This window comes from Pteronotus mesoamericanus, unplaced genomic scaffold, assembly GCF_021234165.1.
Source record: "Pteronotus mesoamericanus isolate MK-2021 breed Mesoamerican mustached bat unplaced genomic scaffold, CSHL_Meso_final contig_214, whole genome shotgun sequence".
Classification (NCBI taxonomy): domain Eukaryota; kingdom Metazoa; phylum Chordata; class Mammalia; order Chiroptera; family Mormoopidae; genus Pteronotus; species Pteronotus mesoamericanus.
In genome coordinates this window covers 4,336,826-4,353,297 of record NW_026555089.1, presented here as the reverse complement: position 1 = coordinate 4,353,297, position 16,472 = coordinate 4,336,826, and the positions used below count along the sequence as shown (strand labels likewise).

At 59.6% G+C, this 16,472-nt stretch overlaps 2 protein-coding genes across 2 annotated transcripts; one reads left to right on the top strand and one right to left on the bottom strand.

Annotated features, from left to right (window-relative positions):
* Positions 1–186: 186 nt before the first annotated feature.
* Positions 187–4,235, bottom strand: YIF1A (Yip1 interacting factor homolog A, membrane trafficking protein). Its single transcript, XM_054570584.1, has 8 exons — positions 4,032–4,235; positions 3,231–3,442; positions 2,972–3,076; positions 2,774–2,852; positions 1,278–1,335; positions 985–1,140; positions 494–587; positions 187–389 (listed from the first exon to the last, which is right to left on the bottom strand). Exons 1-8 carry the CDS (start codon positions 4,060–4,062, stop codon positions 243–245), a joined length of 882 nt encoding a protein of 293 aa, XP_054426559.1. The 5' UTR covers positions 4,063–4,235; the 3' UTR covers positions 187–242.
* A 2,321-nt stretch (positions 4,236–6,556) lies between these two features.
* On the top strand, positions 6,557–11,327 carry TMEM151A (transmembrane protein 151A). Its single transcript, XM_054570582.1, has 2 exons — positions 6,557–6,695; positions 8,927–11,327. The coding sequence occupies exons 1-2, from the start codon at positions 6,621–6,623 to the stop codon at positions 10,256–10,258; spliced, it is 1,407 nt and encodes a 468-aa protein (XP_054426557.1). The 5' UTR covers positions 6,557–6,620; the 3' UTR covers positions 10,259–11,327.
* The last annotated feature ends 5,145 nt before the right edge of the window (positions 11,328–16,472 follow it).

The following is a 16,472-nucleotide window of genomic DNA, read 5'->3' as shown; positions in this document are numbered from 1 at the left end:
CACAGCCGTTCCTAATGGAACCCTTCCAGCTGCCTTCAAGGCAGTGTCCCCTCCCGGTCACCCACTTGAGAGCCCTCCCGGGGTGCCCCTGCTTCTGGACAGCCCCAAGCCTGTTCCCCGAGCAGTGCAGGGGCCCAGAGGCGCCAGCAGCTCCCCTCAGGCCCCAGAAGCAAGGCACACACAAAATCAAGGAAATCAAATCTTCAATGTATGGAAAAGTCAGTGCCAGCGGGGGCCAGGGGTCACCGGACCAGGTGGAAGGTCAGCCAGTAAATGATGAGGGGCTGGAAGGCGGCTGCTCCCAGAGTCAGGTAGAGCTGGAGCTGCTGCCGAGGGGCGGGGCCCCCCATGCTGTCGGGACCCAGGGTCGCTGTTCGCAGAGAGCGCACCTGGAAGAAAGCAGAGCTGGAGCAGAGCTGGGGGCGCGGGGAGAGGGGGAGGCGCGGCCCAGCTCCAACCCGGGAAGAGCAGGCAGGGGGCAGCCCACACTCACAATGAAGTACATGAGCGCAGACGAAGTCCAGGCCAGTGCCACGTAGTAGCCATCACTGCCGAAGAGCAGCCCTGTGAGCACACTGAGGATCATCCTGCAGGGGGCGGGCATGAGGAAAGGGCTGGAGACCACCCCGCCCCCAGAGCCTAGCACAGACCCTGCCCACCACCACCCAGGACCTTCTGCCCCCACAGGGACCTCGACTCCAAATGAACCTGGAAGGTGCAGGACGGGGACTGAGACCCCTTTCACTACCCCAGCTCGAGGCCCTTCTCCCCCACACTCCCCCGTGACCACATTCCTGACCTCCTGACACCCCACAGTTCCTGAGACTGCCCCATACAGCTGGCTCCTCTGCTGGAGCCGAGGTCAAGTGGGGGGCAGAGGCACGTCCAGGGTCACCTTCCAGGCTACGCCTATGCAGGCCAGGAGCGTGGCGCTACAGACCCCCTCCCCAAGGCCAGCCTCCCACCTGGCTCCCCGCTGCTCACCCGACATATTTGTAGCCGCTGTAGGCCAGCAGGTGGAAGGTGCTCAGGTCACTGCGCACGGTGGCCAGGTAGACGCCCAGGAGCAGGGCCAGCACCTCCAGCACGACCCACACCAGTGCTGTGCTTGCACACAGGCCCAGCACCTCTGGGGAGAACCTGTGGCCATGTGGGGGTGGGCGGGGGGCTGAGAGCCAGCCGTCCCGTACAGGGCTGAGCCTGGGGGCGGGGAGTGAGACCTGGCGCAGCTCCCCTGGGGACTGGGAAGAGAGGGGATGAGAGGGGCTTGGACTGACCTTTTCTGAATGCCCAGTGCCATCCCAGCCAGCAACACATAGGTGATGAAGGCCATTGCTGCCAAGAGCCAGAGAGATGCCGTCAGCCTGGTTTCCTCAACCTGAGCCCCCTGCCCCTGCCAGTCGTGGGAGGCCACTGACCTCCCCCACCCCACCCCCCCGCCCGCCATCTCTCCTCATACTTCCTTCCCTGCGTGTCCCAACCTGGCCAGCCTTCACTCAGCCCACAGTGTCCTGCCTGGGATGCCTTGCCCAGCCCAACCCACGCCCCTGTGTAAATGCCACCTGGCCCTTCTCCCAGGACCTCCAGGCCACCTGCCTTGCTGTCCCTGTGCTAGGAAATTCACCAAAATGTCCTGCTGTATCCTAGAACCTACATCATTGGTCAAGGTCATTGCTCATCCTTGACCCACAGGCAGGGCCAAACTGACCTCAGGAAAGACTGTAGGCCCAAAGCGCAGGCTGGGCAGACTCTCCAGGCTGCCCCTGGAGTCCAGACTGTGGGGGTGGCCTCACTGCAGCTGGAAGTTCTAAGTCCGGGCCCTCGTGCTAGCTGCCCCCTTGGCAACCCTGCCAATGCAGTGGCCTCCATGTTTAACTGTTCTCACAAAAGCTCAGAGCCCGTGGGAGCTGGGCTTTCACAGCCTGAGCTGGTCAGTCCTGTCCTCTGCCCGGCTGAAGCACCAGAACTGATGTGCCCACCAGGGGGCAGTAAGGAAACCAGCTCCACCACCCACAAGCTGTGCCAGTCTCTCAGTCTTGACTTCACCACATGAGGTGAGAATGGAGCTCCCACCTTACGCGATGGTACTAAGAGGGAGATAGAACAAAGGATTGAAGAACCTGTGTCCCTCCTGGGGCAACCAGGCTGGCTCGCTGCCCTCCCAGCAGCTTCTCTGAAGACTGGCCTGGTCCTTGCCTTGTGCAGGCCACACAACAGAGAGGAGTCAGACACAGAGTCTGCCAGCCACCGCAGAGAGCAGGCAGTCTGACCTGTGCCCTGTGGGCAGGCAGCTTGGGAACTTAGAAGGGAGGGATGTTTGCGCAGGCCTTGGGGAGCAAGTCAACGATAACTACTATTTGCTGCGTGCTCCTATGGGCCAGGCGCTGTGCCGAGAGCACATCACCTTACTGAGTCTCCACAACAATCCTTTGCCGTAGGGGTTGTTGTTACTCCCGTTTTATAGGAGAGTGACAGTAGCCAGCTAGGGCCCCACAGCTGGAGGGCGCAGGGCCAGGTCCGAAGCTAACGCTCCAGGCTGGGGAGGAACACAGCCCAAGTCAGGAGGCAGGAAGGAGTCAAAAGGGTGTACCCAGAGGTCACTGCAGGCACAAACAGGAAGCTCCTTACTGGTTCCCCCACTGTCTACCTGGTAGCTAGTAACTGCCATACACAAAAGCGCCAAGAGTAGATGCTATATCAGCACATGAGCATCTCTCCGTTGGTGTCTCAGGACACAAGTCCCCCCACACACCCTAGCCCGGGTCAGACTCACTGGGAATATAGAGGTCAGGGGCGTTGAGGTCTTGTCGCGGGGGCAGAGGGACATCACGACTGTACTGCACTTCCCAGTTCTGGCAATGGCAGCACCAGACAGGTCAGGAGGAAAAGACAAGAGAGGAAAGAAGGGGGTTGAGGTCTAGGGGCCAGACTCTGGGGCAGGATGAGGGAGGCAGGGGGGCCACCGGCTCACCTGGTGTGTATAGGGGAAGACCAGTAGCCCTAGCTTCTTGGCCACATAGGCTGTGTCCACGGCGAAAAAATACTTGAGTTTGTTCACAGACACAAAACGGTGCAGCTGGGAGGGGAGAGGGGAGGCTGCTGTGGGCAAGGTGCACCCTGAACCACAGGGTGCTCTTCTGTGTGCTCCTTCCCTGAGGATTAGGTGGGATCCCATGACGCCCCAGCCCTGGCCAGAAATCCTGCCACCCTTGCCCGGGGGAGGGCCACACCTCCTTGTGCACCATGTCCTTCCCATGGGATGCGATGGAGCTGCCATAGGCCATAGCCATGTTGGCCATTGGGTCTCCAAGCAAGTGGTTGACATTGAAGGCTACGTCGGCTCCTGGGGCTGGGTATCCCCCTGGCTGGCTGGAGTAACCACTGCTTGTGTCATCGAAGAGGGGAGGGGGGTCTGGAGCTGCCCGGGCCCTGTGCTTGGAGCCTGTGGGTTTGTAGGTACCAGAGTAGGGGACAGGAAAGTAAGCATGAGCCCAAACCACCGTCTCTTCCCCAGGGCTCCTTTTCCAGAGGTGCTAAATGTAGGCAAAGAAAGCTGAGGCAGCGCCTGGAAGTGGCTGCCCACCTGGGGATTGCTGGGGGCCTTCTCAAGGGAAGTGATCTCTGAACTGAGCTTTGGAGAGTGAGTAGAAGTTTGCTAGGTGGAAAAGATCATTGCGAAGGCATCCCCAAATGAACAAAGGTGGGAACGGCGACAGCGAGGTACCCGAAGACCCTGGACAGTGGTCAGGGACCCTACTAAGGTCATCAAAGAGAAAGGAAGTTCTGCAGGCGAGCTCCGTTCGTGCCCGGGTTGGGCACGGGGATCCCAACTGTGCTGTCACCGCCCGATCTTAGGTTTGAGTCGAGAGGGCGAAGTCCGGGACGCGTGGCCAAGTCGCGCCGGGCAAAAACCTGAATGACAACCGCCGCCCTAGGCTGCGGTCACGGCCGCCCCTTTCCCTCAGGGTGAGCGGGCCGTGCCGCCGACCCTTCTCAGGCGGGTCGGGCCGCGCCCCGCCCGCCCCACGCACCGTGAGCTCCGTAGCCCGAATGATAAGCCATGGCGGTGACGCTCGCTCTGTCTCTCGGAGGACCCGCTGCGCCGCCTCGTGGGTACGAGCACTAATGAGGGAGCCGCTCCGCTCGCTGGGCGCCGACCAGTGTTACGGAGTAGCCAGACACGTCCCCGGACCCCGCTACCGCCGCTGCCATGTCTGTAGCGTCATCCTACGCCACCTGCCATTGGCTCCTCCGTGGCGTCAACTCGTCCCAATTGGCTACTGGCGCTCCATCGCAGAAGTGGATTTGGCAATAGTCGACTTCCGGGAGGGAGGATAGGCGGAGCAATTTGAGGCGCTCTCGGATTGGATGGTGGATTTGTTGGTTCGGCGGAAGCCGCCAATAGATAGGTTAAGGTAGAAGGGTGCTGTGAGTTACTTCCGCGCCTGCGCAGTGGGGTACTTGATGCTTGTGCCACGACTACAGCAGGCGGACAGCAGGCGGAGACCGGGCGCACGCAAGCTGCGGCTGCGGTCCGGGAACCAAGCTTCATTCGCGGCGCGTACTCCAGGAGGGACGGGGGCGGTGGTGCTCTGACCAAGCCCCGCCCCTCTGGTCTTTTGCCCTTCCTTCTCAAGGCTCGCTCTCCCTCCCCGTCTCCTACATTCCTCAAGTCCTGGCCTGAAGCCCAGGCTGCCCGGAAGGTTTTGGTACGAGCCCGGGCCGGACTTGTGACAGTGTAACTAAGTGACTTCCAAGATGCTGACTCCTCCTCGCGCCTCCCACCTCTCCTTTCCGCGCGGGTGCTGTCCGGAGTCCGGTGCTGAAATACTCTACCGCCACTGCCGCCATCCCGCAGACCCCTAGGGCCTGCTGCTGGAAGGTCCTGGGCTCTCGATCCACACAAACACCATTACACGTTTTGAAAAACTGGAGTCCAGAATATCTGAAGTCCCAGAAATTGTGTGGTATAGTTAGGATAGGATCCGGACCAAGGCTTCTCCCATGGTCCAGAGGATTTGAGGGTAGAGAGATATGCTGATTCGCCTCTGAAGCTGCGGTTGAAACACCTGAGTCATTGCTGGTCCTGCGGTCATCTCGAAGTGAGGTCCCCCAAGCCTCACTTTTCTCTCCCCCCAGTTTCTGACCTCTCTCGCCCTCCCCAGAGACAGTCCCCAGGGGCCAATCTTCTCATTTACCTTCAGACACCACTTTCTAAAGAGCAAGATCAGGTCCTCTGTGACCTGCCTCTAGTCAGCTACCCAGTTTCTAGTTACACCAAGTGACCTTCCTGCTCTCCAGACTCAACCCACGTGGTCCAATCTCAGTGCCTTTGCCCAGAAATCCCCGCCACCTGGGATGCCCTTCTCCTTCATATCCATTTGTCCAAAGTGTAGCTATCCTTTAAGAGTCAGTTCAGTGTGTGCCTCTCAGACACAGGGAACAGCGGCCTAACCTGGCTTGGCGTGGAGGCTGATAGCCACGTTCTAGGCTCCCTCTGGGCACCCCAGTTTGCCCTGGATGTAACTTCCACAAGGACAGGGCTGCTGCCATTCTCCACTCCTTCTCTCCACAGTGCCAAGCACAGTATTTGCATATAGGAGACACCCGATAAACATCTGTGCCAATACATAAAGAATGAATGGACGAAACTGTGGGTCAGTCCTTTTCTCTTTCTACCATTTCAGTCATCTCATCTTTAAATGTGCAGAGGTGTTGAAACGAATGGTCTTTGAGTAGCCCTTTTTGGGGGAGAAAACGCAAAACAAAACCCTCCAGTATTGTAGCTCCCTCCCTATGTTCCATCCACTGACTGTCTAGCTTGGGACCTAAGCCCCAGACCAGGGACAGGTGTGAGGCCCCTGAGGGCCAGAGAACAGCACTGGGGCCACGGGTACCTGGGATGGGTCCTCCTATGCAGGACAGTTCCTCCCTGCCCCCCCCCCCACCGCCATGATGAATGTTTGTGCACTGATTGTATCTAGCACCTTTCCATCCCCATTCCTCAGGTGGGATAACTGAGGTTGCGGATGGAGAGTGACCACCGAAGCTCACACAGCCTCGGGCCCTGGGTTTCCTGGCCCCAGCCTCCCGGCTCTAACTGGAACTCAGAGCCGTGTCGAGCTAAGGAAGCTCGTTACATCTTTCTCGGCTGCAACTGACTCCTATCCTACAAGCGAGGCTTCCTGGGCGAGGTCTGGGTGGGCATAGGCTTGGGCCTGCTTCTCAGAAGTACCCACACACCTTCGAGATTTCTTTTCACAGCGAGAGAAACTCGGGCCCCAGAGAGCAAAGTCTCGCCCAAGCGCAAGGGCAGCAGGAGGGGAACCCAGGAGTCTGTTCGTCCAGCCTGGGCTTCTTGGGGGCGGGGGCAGCGCTCGCGGTACCAGGCGCTGCCGGCGGCGCCGCCGGTGCCGCGGGGGCGGGGTCAGCAGCGGGCGGGGCGCCGGGCACCGAGGCCGCCAACGCCGCCGCCGCCGCCGCGCTCGGGCGAGCTCGGCGCACTCCCTCCGCGGCCGCCGAGCCGAGCGGACGCCCTCCGGGGCCGTGCCGCAGCCCTCCGCTCTCCCTCCTATCATGCCCGGGGCCCGGGCCTGGGCCGCCCAAGCAGCCAGGACACCATGCCCGAGGGCGGCGATGGCGACGGCGGGGAGGTGCCCGCGCTCATCCCGGACGGCGAGCCGCTGCGGGAAGAGGTACTGTTTTTGAGTGGCTGTGGGGGTCCTCGAGCCGGGGCCGGAGAGGGAAAGGGGGACAAGGGAAGGGGCGAATCCCAGGATGGAGGCTAAGGTGGGAAGTCCCGGAGCCCCTGCGGCCAATGACGTCATTGAGGTAGCCTGCTTCCTGCGAGGGGTCCCGGGGGCCTAGGGACCCGCGTGGGTGCAGGGATGGGGCAGCTGGGAAGGGATGTAGGGGGCGACTCCCGGTCCCCGCTCCCCCTCGTCCATCCTCTCCCTCTTGTGACGTCAGCGCCTGGCCCCTAGCGTCCCCATTCCGCTGCGCTGCCCCTCTCCCCCAGAGCCCTGGGGTCAGGCCCCTGAGCCTGCCCTAGAAGCTCACAAGGTGCCCGGGTGGAGCCTGCAATGCAGCTGCAGTGGCTGGGACTTGGGTGGGGGGGTAGTGGAGGGAGGAGGGGAAAGAGGAAGGGTGGAGGCCTCTGGTACCCCTGCTCCCTCTCCCTGCTCTGAGGCCCTAGGGCCCATCCTGCTGGTTGGGACCCCCAGGACAGCCCCTCCTCAGTCCTAGCTATGAATAGGATCTACAGGGATGTGGGGCCCAGTGCGAGGCGTTGGGGGGATAAGTGGTGAGTGGATCCATGTGTGTGTTTGGGTGAATGGAGTGTGCTCGTGGGTGCGCAAATGCTGCTCCACGCTCCCCACACCTTGGATGGGAAATATGTATGCGCTCAAGTCAGGTGGGTCTGATGGGTCCCTTGGCCTGGGTAAAGTGGTCATGTGTGCATGCATGTGAGCGTTCTGTCGAGGGTGGGCCTCTCCTGTAGAGCCCGTTGGGTGTGGGTGTCGGGTTGCAGTAGGGGTGGGGTGGAGGGTGTGCCCTGTGGTCAGGTGAGGGTCTGGTGCATTGGAAGTGTAATGTGTGTGCCCTGGGGGTGTGCGTGTGCACATGCATCTGCACACAGTGTATGGTGTGGGGACAGGTGGCTGTGCCCTGGGCGCAGGTGAGGGTCTGGTGTGTCTCCGATGAACAGGCAGCATACACAGCTGCGGCGGGTGGGTCTGTGACCTACAGGTGGGGCGAAGGTGTGCGGAGGAGCGGCGTGCGCATCTGACGGGCCCAGCAGCTCAGGGCGATGTGCACCTGTGGTGGGTGGGGTGATGTGGGGGACAGGCAGGCTGCCCTGGGCTGGGATGGGGGTGGTTCCTTTCCTCTTGGGTCTCTCAAGGCCTGGCGGGGCTAGTATGGGAGAGGTGACCCGGAAGCCCCGCCTTTGCTATTTCCGCCAGACCACCTCGCCCTTCTCCTCTTTCCCCCTCTTCCCGCTGCCTCTGCCCTTCTCTGTCCACAGGCACCTTGGGGGTGAGGTGGAGGACAGGCTGGCAGCCCTGCTAGGAAGGGCGAGCCAAGCCCCCGGGCCAGGCAGGAGCCCTGGCGGCCCAGCAGCTGTGTCCCGCCCCCTCCTCCAACACAGATGGGGAGTGGAGGCCGGCACTCCGTCTGCTCCCCCCAGGCTCACACCTCCCTCGTTCCTTTTCTTCCTTTTTCTCACTTCCTTAAAAAAACCTCTCCCAAGTCTCCTGCTGTCCCCAGCAGAACTCAGGGTAACAGTAATAATATTTATTCCCATGGCCAGACCCCGTGCTGAGATCTTCACACATGATCTCGTTGAATCCTCTCAACAACCCCAGTTTACAGATGAGGAAACTGAGGTCCAGAGAGGATGAGGGACCTGCCCAAGTCATACAGTAAGTGGTGGAGCCAGATCTGGATCCTGGGCAGTCGGGCTCCAAAGCCCGCACCCTTTATACTCTAAGACCCCCGCCACCCTGTCCTCCCACACCGCCAGGTCCAGGAATTGAGGCCCAGAGAGGGCAGGGATGTGACCAGGACCACACAGCAAGTTTGGGGCAGAGCCGGGACCAGAACTCAGTTTTCTCAGTGGTCGGGGGTTCTGCCTTCTCTTGGCAGAGACGGGCCTGTTTTGTCCTAGATGCCCTTCACTGGGAAATGACAGGGCACAGCGGAGGACAGACTTGGGGCAGACTGGCCCAAGTTTGGATCCTGCATCCCTACTGTGAGTTCACTAGGAGGGTGGGGCCTGGAGTGTGATGTTCAGTCTCGCAGGGCCTCAGGTTCCCACCTGTAGAGCAGGGAGTGCAGCACCGCCTCCTGCCCTGGGCTCCAGCGCAGTGGCAGGCACAAGTGATGGCCGGTCCTGAGCTCACCTCCCTCTCTGCCCGCCCTGCAGCAGCGGCCCCTGAAACAGTCCCTGGGAAGCTCCCTGTGCCACGAGTCGAACTGGAAGTGCCTGCTCCTCACGCTGCTCATCCACGCCTGTGGTGCCGTGGTGGCCTGGTGTCGGCTGGCTACGGTGCCCCGGCTGGTCCTGGGGCCCGAGGCAGCCCTGGCCCGTGGGGCCGGGGCCCCGCCGCCCACCTACCCAGCCAGCCCCTGCTCCGACGGCTATCTGTACATCCCACTGGCCTTTGTCTCCCTCCTCTACCTCCTCTACCTGGCTGAGTGCTGGCACTGTCACGTGCGGTCATGCCAGGCGCCGCGCACTGACGCCAATACCGTGCTTGCTCTGATCCACCGGCTGCAGCAGGCGCCACCCTGTGTCTGGTGGAAGGCCACCAGCTACCACTACGTGCGGCGCACCCGCCAGATCACCCGCTACCGGAACGGCGACGCCTACACCACCACGCAGGTCTACCACGAGAGGGCTGATAGTCGCACGGCGCGGGGGGAGTTTGACTACTCAGCCCACGGCGTCCGTGATGTCTCCAAGGAGCTCGTGGGCCTGTCTGACCATGCGGCCACGCGGCTGCGCTTCACCAAGTGCTTCAGCTTCGGCAGCGCCGAGGCCGAGGCTTCATACCTCACCCAGAGGGCCCGCTTCTTCGGCGCCAACGAGGGCCTGGACGACTACCTGGAGGCCCGTGAGGGCATGCACCTGAAGGATGTGGACTTCCGCGACTCCCTCATGGTCTTCGCTGACCCTCACAGCCCACCCTGGTATGCCCGTGCCTGGGTCTTCTGGCTGGTGTCGGCAGCCACGCTGTCCTGGCCCCTGCGCGTGGTGGCAGCCTATGGCACTGCCCACGTGCACTACCAGGTGGAGAAGCTGTTTGGCGCCAGCTCGCCCCCACCCGGGGCCGTGCCCAGCGGGCCCCCGCTCTCCCGTGTGGCCACGGTGGACTTCACTGAGCTCGAGTGGCACATCTGCTCCAACCGGCAGCTGGTGCCCAGCTACTCAGAGGCTGTGGTCATGGGCGCCAGCTCGGGCGCCTACCTCCGCGGCTGCCAGCGCTGCCGCCGCTCCGTCAGCAGCAATTCGCTACCCCCTGCCCGGCCCAGTGGGCCCCGCCTGCCTTTCAGCCGCAGCCGCCTCTCACTGGGAGCTGGGGGCCGGGCCACACCCGGGGTCTTTCGGAGCCTGAGTGGGGGGCCGCTGGGGCGCCGTCGAGAGGACACAGAACCCCTGGAAAGCCCACCATGCTATGAGGACGCCCTTTACTTCCCGGTGCTCATTGTCCATGGGGACAGCGGCTGCCAGGGGGACGGGCAGGGTGCGCTCTGAGACCCCCTTGGGCCCCACCATTCCACGAAGGGCTTCGATGCCTGAGTAATTGTCGTCCAAAACAGGAGGGAACTCAGACCAGCACACAAGGGGAGGGGGTGGGGGGGAGTCCTCAAACAGACTGAAATGCAGACTCTGGGTCATTCCGGGCTTGAACGGATACCGTGGAAGTTGCGTCTATGAACCCTCCCAGCATGGCTCCCGCCCACCACCACCACGTCACACCGCCTGCAATGGCAGACGATCTGTTTTGGGAGCTCAGGCTGGGCAGGGGAGGAAGTTTCCAGAAAGCTGAAATGGAGGAGTCCCGGGGACAGCTGTCGCCTGTAGTACAGGGCCGTCTGTGGGCCTTCCCTGCATGACTGAGGCCATCCTGGGAGCCCTCGAGCCACCCAGAGCACAGATGGGTGGTTTGGGCCATGCCCAGCTGGGCTGACCTCCATGAAGCTGAAGAGCTGGTCATGGTAGCGCCATGGCCTCCGCCCCACTGCCCACCCAAAGTCCTCATCCTCTTCCCCTGACAGCCCCCAGCCCTACCCTCTGGGCCCTGCTCGGGGCCAGCCCCCGACTAGACCTTGCAGCACAGCCCCGCCACTGGGAGCCTGGTTCTCGGAGCACAGCCTGACCCCACGCCACCCCCGGCTCTTCCCCTGGTGTTGCCTCTCCCCCAGCGTCCAGCCCCTCCTTTAACCCGAGGCTGCTTCTCAGGGCCCACCTCGGTCTCGTCACATCCCCGGTACCCGCTCCTGCCCCCCCTCCCAAAGCCAGTGTCTGCCTCTGACAGCCACGCACACACCCTCTGGGCTTCGTCCTCATCACTCCCCTCGACTCCTCTGCTCTTCGTTTTCCCGGGGACCCAGGGCCACGGGGCATCCGAGGGGCCTCAGCCTGACCCAGCCTCCTGGACGATGCCCTTACTCTGCCGCGGAGGCCTCTGCCTCCCTGATCAGCAGGGCCCGGCTGAGGGGATGCCATTCCTCCCTGAAGGAGGAAACGGTCCCTTCCCTTCTGGCTCGGGCTTCCACCCACTCGCACGGGGCTGGTTGGGGAGGGGGAAGGCTGTGAAGATGCAGAGAAAATAAAAAGGTATAAAATGGAAGGTCTTCTCATGTGCATTCCTGAGTGGTAGGTCCAAGGCCACCCCACCAGCGCAATGCGCCAGCCTGGGGTCCAGGAGGGGAGGCGGGGCTGGGCTCCAGCATTCCCAGGGGCAGGGCGAGCTGAGGGGGGCCTCCCTGCCAGCCTGGGGCCTCTGAGACTCAGGTTTGAGTGGCTCTGAGCCGCTGACTCCAACCCACTGCTACCTGGGTCATTTCTCAGGTATTTTCCAAATGGTCCCATTCCAGCCCAGTGGGGGCTCCATTCTGCTGCGGGGTGTGCGAAGGAGTAAGGGAGGGTGATGGGGCCCCGGAGTGGGGAGAAAGAGCTCTGGCCAGTGGCAGGAGTTCCATCCCCGGTGGCCATTGGTGTTAGTGGCCGGGGCAGTGGGCACTGAGCAGGTTGGAGGACACAAAGTGGCAGACAGCCAACCCCAGGTCAGGGCTTGGGATCTGAAGGCAGAACAGGGCTAAGAAGATCCTTGCCCACTGACGAGCTAGGGAGGCCCCTGAACGTGGCACCTTCACATGTACAGCTCTGGTCACTGTGCAAGGGCACCAGGCTGTGGGGCGCCTGTGGGGGGAATCCAGTCTCCTTGAAACCCTGGTGTGGTGCTGCATCCCCCTGGATCAAGAGCACCCTTTCCTAACTCATGCGAAGTCTCCACAGGGCCTAGCGGTGGCCTGGAAGGTGCTGAGGATGGGAGGGATTCTCCCAGGCACAGGCAGGGTCCGGGTCCTCTGGGCGGTGGGAGCCACTGAGGTAAGGCCTCAGGTGCAGTCCCTGCAGCAAGGCACAAGGAGGAGCCGAAGCAAGGAGCCACGGAAGAGTTGCCTGGGGCCTTCCATTCACAACCCTGGAATGAGTCGCTAAACTGGGGCAAACTGGAGCCCTGAAGATGGTTGAGCGGGGGAGGTGATATAAGGGCAGCGCAGCTTGTTAGGATTTTAGCCAAAGGGGGCGGTTAGGGACCAGAGCTGTTCCTGCACATCAGCTCACTGCCTCACTTCTTTGGGAGGGTAGTCAATTCTTTGTAAATAAGCAGCTTAGGCGGAAAACTTTACAGCGCCCAGGCATCCAGGAGGCTGAATGGGCGGGGCCGCTGAACCAGTTCCAGCTCCTCCCCGGGGGGCGGATTCCCTCTTCCAACTGTCCTGCTCTGACGCCGCAGCTCTCTAGCCGCTGTCCATTCTCCTCTCCTCAAAAACAGATCCCCTGTTTTACTGCAGGTGGCAGTGAACCCAGCTCAAAGGCAGCTTGTCTAGCCTCCCTTGCCCATATCGGGTGGCTTTGTGACTTAAATTTTAAGATATGAGATATAAGCAGAATGTGTTGCAAGGGATTTCTAAGAATCCTCCTTGAAATACAAACCATATCGGTAGTGGCTAAGTCTGTCCTCTTGCCTCATCTTGCGTCCAGCGTGGAATGCAGATGTGGTAGTTGGGACTCCAGCAGCTTTCTTGGGTCAGCAGCTGACTTTGAGAATGCTAGCCAAGTGCTGAGGATAGCAGAGCATGACAATGTACCTCAAAACTCAGTAGCTTAAAAAAATCAATAATCATTAGTGTCTCTCCTTGTTTCTGTGGGTCAAGAATTCAGACAAAGCACAGAGAGACGGCTTAGCTCTGCTGCAGGATGTCGAGAACCCCGCCGAAAGCCTGGTGAGCCGGGGCGCCGTCCTCTTCAGGTTCCTTCACTCGCGCGCCTGGCAGCTGCCGCGGGCTGACGGCCCAGGGCCAAACGGGGGCCCCCATGTGGCTTGGGCTTCCTCATAACATCGTGGCTAAGTTCCAAGGACAAGTGTACCTACAGGATGGAATCTGCATTGCCCGTCACGGCCCAGCCTCAGGAGTCGCGTGCATCACTTCTGTCCCTTTCTATTGGTCAAGGTTCTTACAAAGTTCCACCCAGTTTCAAGGAAAGGGAACATCACGCTGTGAGATTTGCACGTGGGATGGGAGGTACACTAGTGGTCTTCAAAACTGCCATCGGTCACTGAGCCACGCGCCCTTCTGTACAGAGCGATCTCTACAGAGCTGTCTGCAAAATGAATGCCAACCTTTTACGATGCTGGTTTGAGGGAGGAAGCGGGTGGCGTGTCAATGTGGGCCTAATGAAGGCAGAATGGCCAGCTCTCCTCATTTTCGGAGTACCTCTGGCCTGTGGTAGATTACATAGGGCCACAAACTCTTTGCAGCTCCTCCCCTTCAGGGGTGGAATCCATTTCCCCCTTCTTTAAGTCTGGGCTGGGCTTGAGACTCGCTTTGGCCGATGGAGTGCGGTGGGGCAGGGGAGGCTGCACCGCGGCTGAGGCTGGGCCTTCAGAGGCCACGCAGCTCCCGCCTGCACTTGCGTGGAGCCGGGGGCCGCCGTGCTGTGAAGATGTCCTGTCTAGCCTCCTGACAGAGGAGAGGCCACACACAGGAGCACTGAGACCCCAGTCAAGAGCCAGCATCAGAGTCCAGAGCCGGGAGGGCCGCCGTTTGGACGTGCCAGCCCCAAGCGAGCCCTGGCTGGCCGCAGCCACTGGAGCGGCCCCAGGGTCACCCACAGACAAACCACCACGTGGATTCCAACCCAAATTACTGACCACAGAACGTCGACAAATAAGAAATCCCCGTTTTACACTCCTAAGTTCTGGAGTGATTTGTTAGCTACATCATGCAACGCTGATACAAGACCCTGGACCCACCTCCGCCACGCGGTGGAGGGTCCCTGGGCCTGCGCAGCCAGGCGGAGAAGGGAACCAGAACCCCCTATATCTGCTGGGTAGCTCCCCTTCCCAGTCCCCCCACATCTCTTGTCTGCGTGTCCGTTCCCCGCCAGAGCCAACACCCAGCTGGGATGCTCCATTCTAATCCGTTTCCAAGAGAGCGAAACTTCAGGAAGCGGGCAGAGCCTTGCTCCAAAATCCCAGAGGCCTCTGTCTTGCTGTCTGATGGAAGCCTAACACGGCATGGATGCACCCAAGCCCCGGGGCTCCAGCCTGCACCCCGGCCTGCTCCCTCCTCACTCTTCCATCTCAGTGAACGGAGTCACCATTCACCCAGCTGCTTAAGCCAGACACCACATGGCAACTCTCTTCTTCTCTTTAAAAAAAAAACAAAACCCAAAAAACTGTATTATGTAAAATTTCAAATATCACAAAAGTAGAGATTGGTGTGATGACACCCTCCATACCCAGAGCCACAGCCGTCATCCACCATGGCCGCTCTTGCACATAATTTTTTAAAAAGATTTTATTTATTTATTTTTAGAGAGAGGGCGAAGGGAGAAAGAAAGAGAGGGAGAGAAACATCAGTGTGCGGTTGCCTCTCATGCACCCCCTACTGGGGACCGGGCCTGCAACCCAGGCATGTGCCCCAACTGGGAATCGAACCAGTAGCCCTTTGGTTCACAGGCCCACCCTCAATCCACTGAGCCACAACAGCCAAGGCTGTGTGTGTGTATATATATATATATATATGTGTATATATATATATATATATATATAGTCTTTCTGTATTTTTTCCATTACCATTTAATCCCCTTTTCCCCCCTCCCCCACACCATGACCACTCTTATTTCACCCCACACAGACCCACTTCACCCCACTCCAAATGGGTTATTTTGAAGAAGATCTAGAAGTTGTAGCATTTCTTCTAAGAACATCTCCTTCACGCCCCCTGTGAAATCTACCCCCTGGGATTCTACCTACAACACACCTCTCTAAACAGCCCCAGGTCCTCTGCAGCCCAAGCCACCGTGATGTTCCAGGCCCCCAGGGGCCCTTCTCCCATGATTGTCGGGGGCTCCCAGACGCCTCTCCGTAGAGTCTCCTCCCACCCTTGTGAAATCGTCTTAAGTGTTACTCAAATCACATCTCTACCCAAAATACAACAGTGTCTCCCACCAAACATCACATAAAATCCAGACTCCTACCCCAGCCCTCAGGTCGCCGTGGGGTCCAGCAGACATTCCCAGTCTCACCCGGAATCCTCTCTCCTTTCCTTACAGAGCCCTGGCCACAGCGGCCTCATGCCTGATTCTAAAACAGGCCACGCTTCTTCCCACCTGGAGGGTCTTGGCACATGACGCCCCCCCTCCTAGAGCCCTCTTCCTTCCGTAGCCTTGGGGGCTCCACTCAGCAGTGGGGATCAGCACATGTGTAAGTCCAATTGTTCTGTTTAAAGCCACCCCTCCCCACTGACCCCACCACTATTCTATTTTTTTAAATGATTCTATTTATTTTTAGAGAGAGGGGAAGAGAGGGAGAAAGAGGAAGAGAAACATCAATCAGTCACCTTTCGCAAGCCACCACAACCTAGGTATATGTCCTGAGTAGGAACTGAACCGGTGACCTTTTGCCTTTCGGAACACCGCCCAGCCAGCTGAGCCGCACCGGTCAGGGTCCCGCCGGCCGTCTTAATCTCAGCTTCCCTCCCTTTGCATTTCCTTTTTGTCACTCACTGTAAGTTGCAATAATTTTTATTTATGTATATATGAATCTATTACTTGTGTCTTCTATTAAAACTAAAGCTACAGGAAGGAAGTGGTCACAGGTGCAGAACTTTGAGTCAGATGGAGTCCCAACTCTGCCACTGTGACCTCAGTGGCCTTGGGCAAGTCACTTACCCTCTCTCTCTGCAGTCATACCAGCTGCAAAATATGGGATAATATGGAAGCTGCTGACTTCAGAGGGTTGTTGTAAGGATTAAATAAGATAACATGCCACCGTGTGCCCTGGCTGGCATGGTTCGGTGGGTTGAGCGCTGGCTTGCAGACTGGGAGGTCGCAGGTTCCATTCCCTGGCAGGGCTGGGTTGTGGGCCATTCCCCGGTTAGGGGTGTGCGAGAGGCAACGCATCAACTGATGTTTCTCTCCCTCTCTCTCTCCCTCCCTTACTCTCTCTCTAAAAACAAATAGATACAATCTTTTTTTTAAAAAAAACTCTGCCGTGTTTAAACAGGGTCTCAAGCACAGTAAATGCTCAATAAATTTAGCTATAGCCATCATGTGTATTATTATTATTACTTATAAATAGCCACTTCATATAACACACACACACACACACACACACACAGAGCCAGCACAGTGCCCGGCGCACAGCAGACACCCAGTCAGTGTGTGTTAAGTG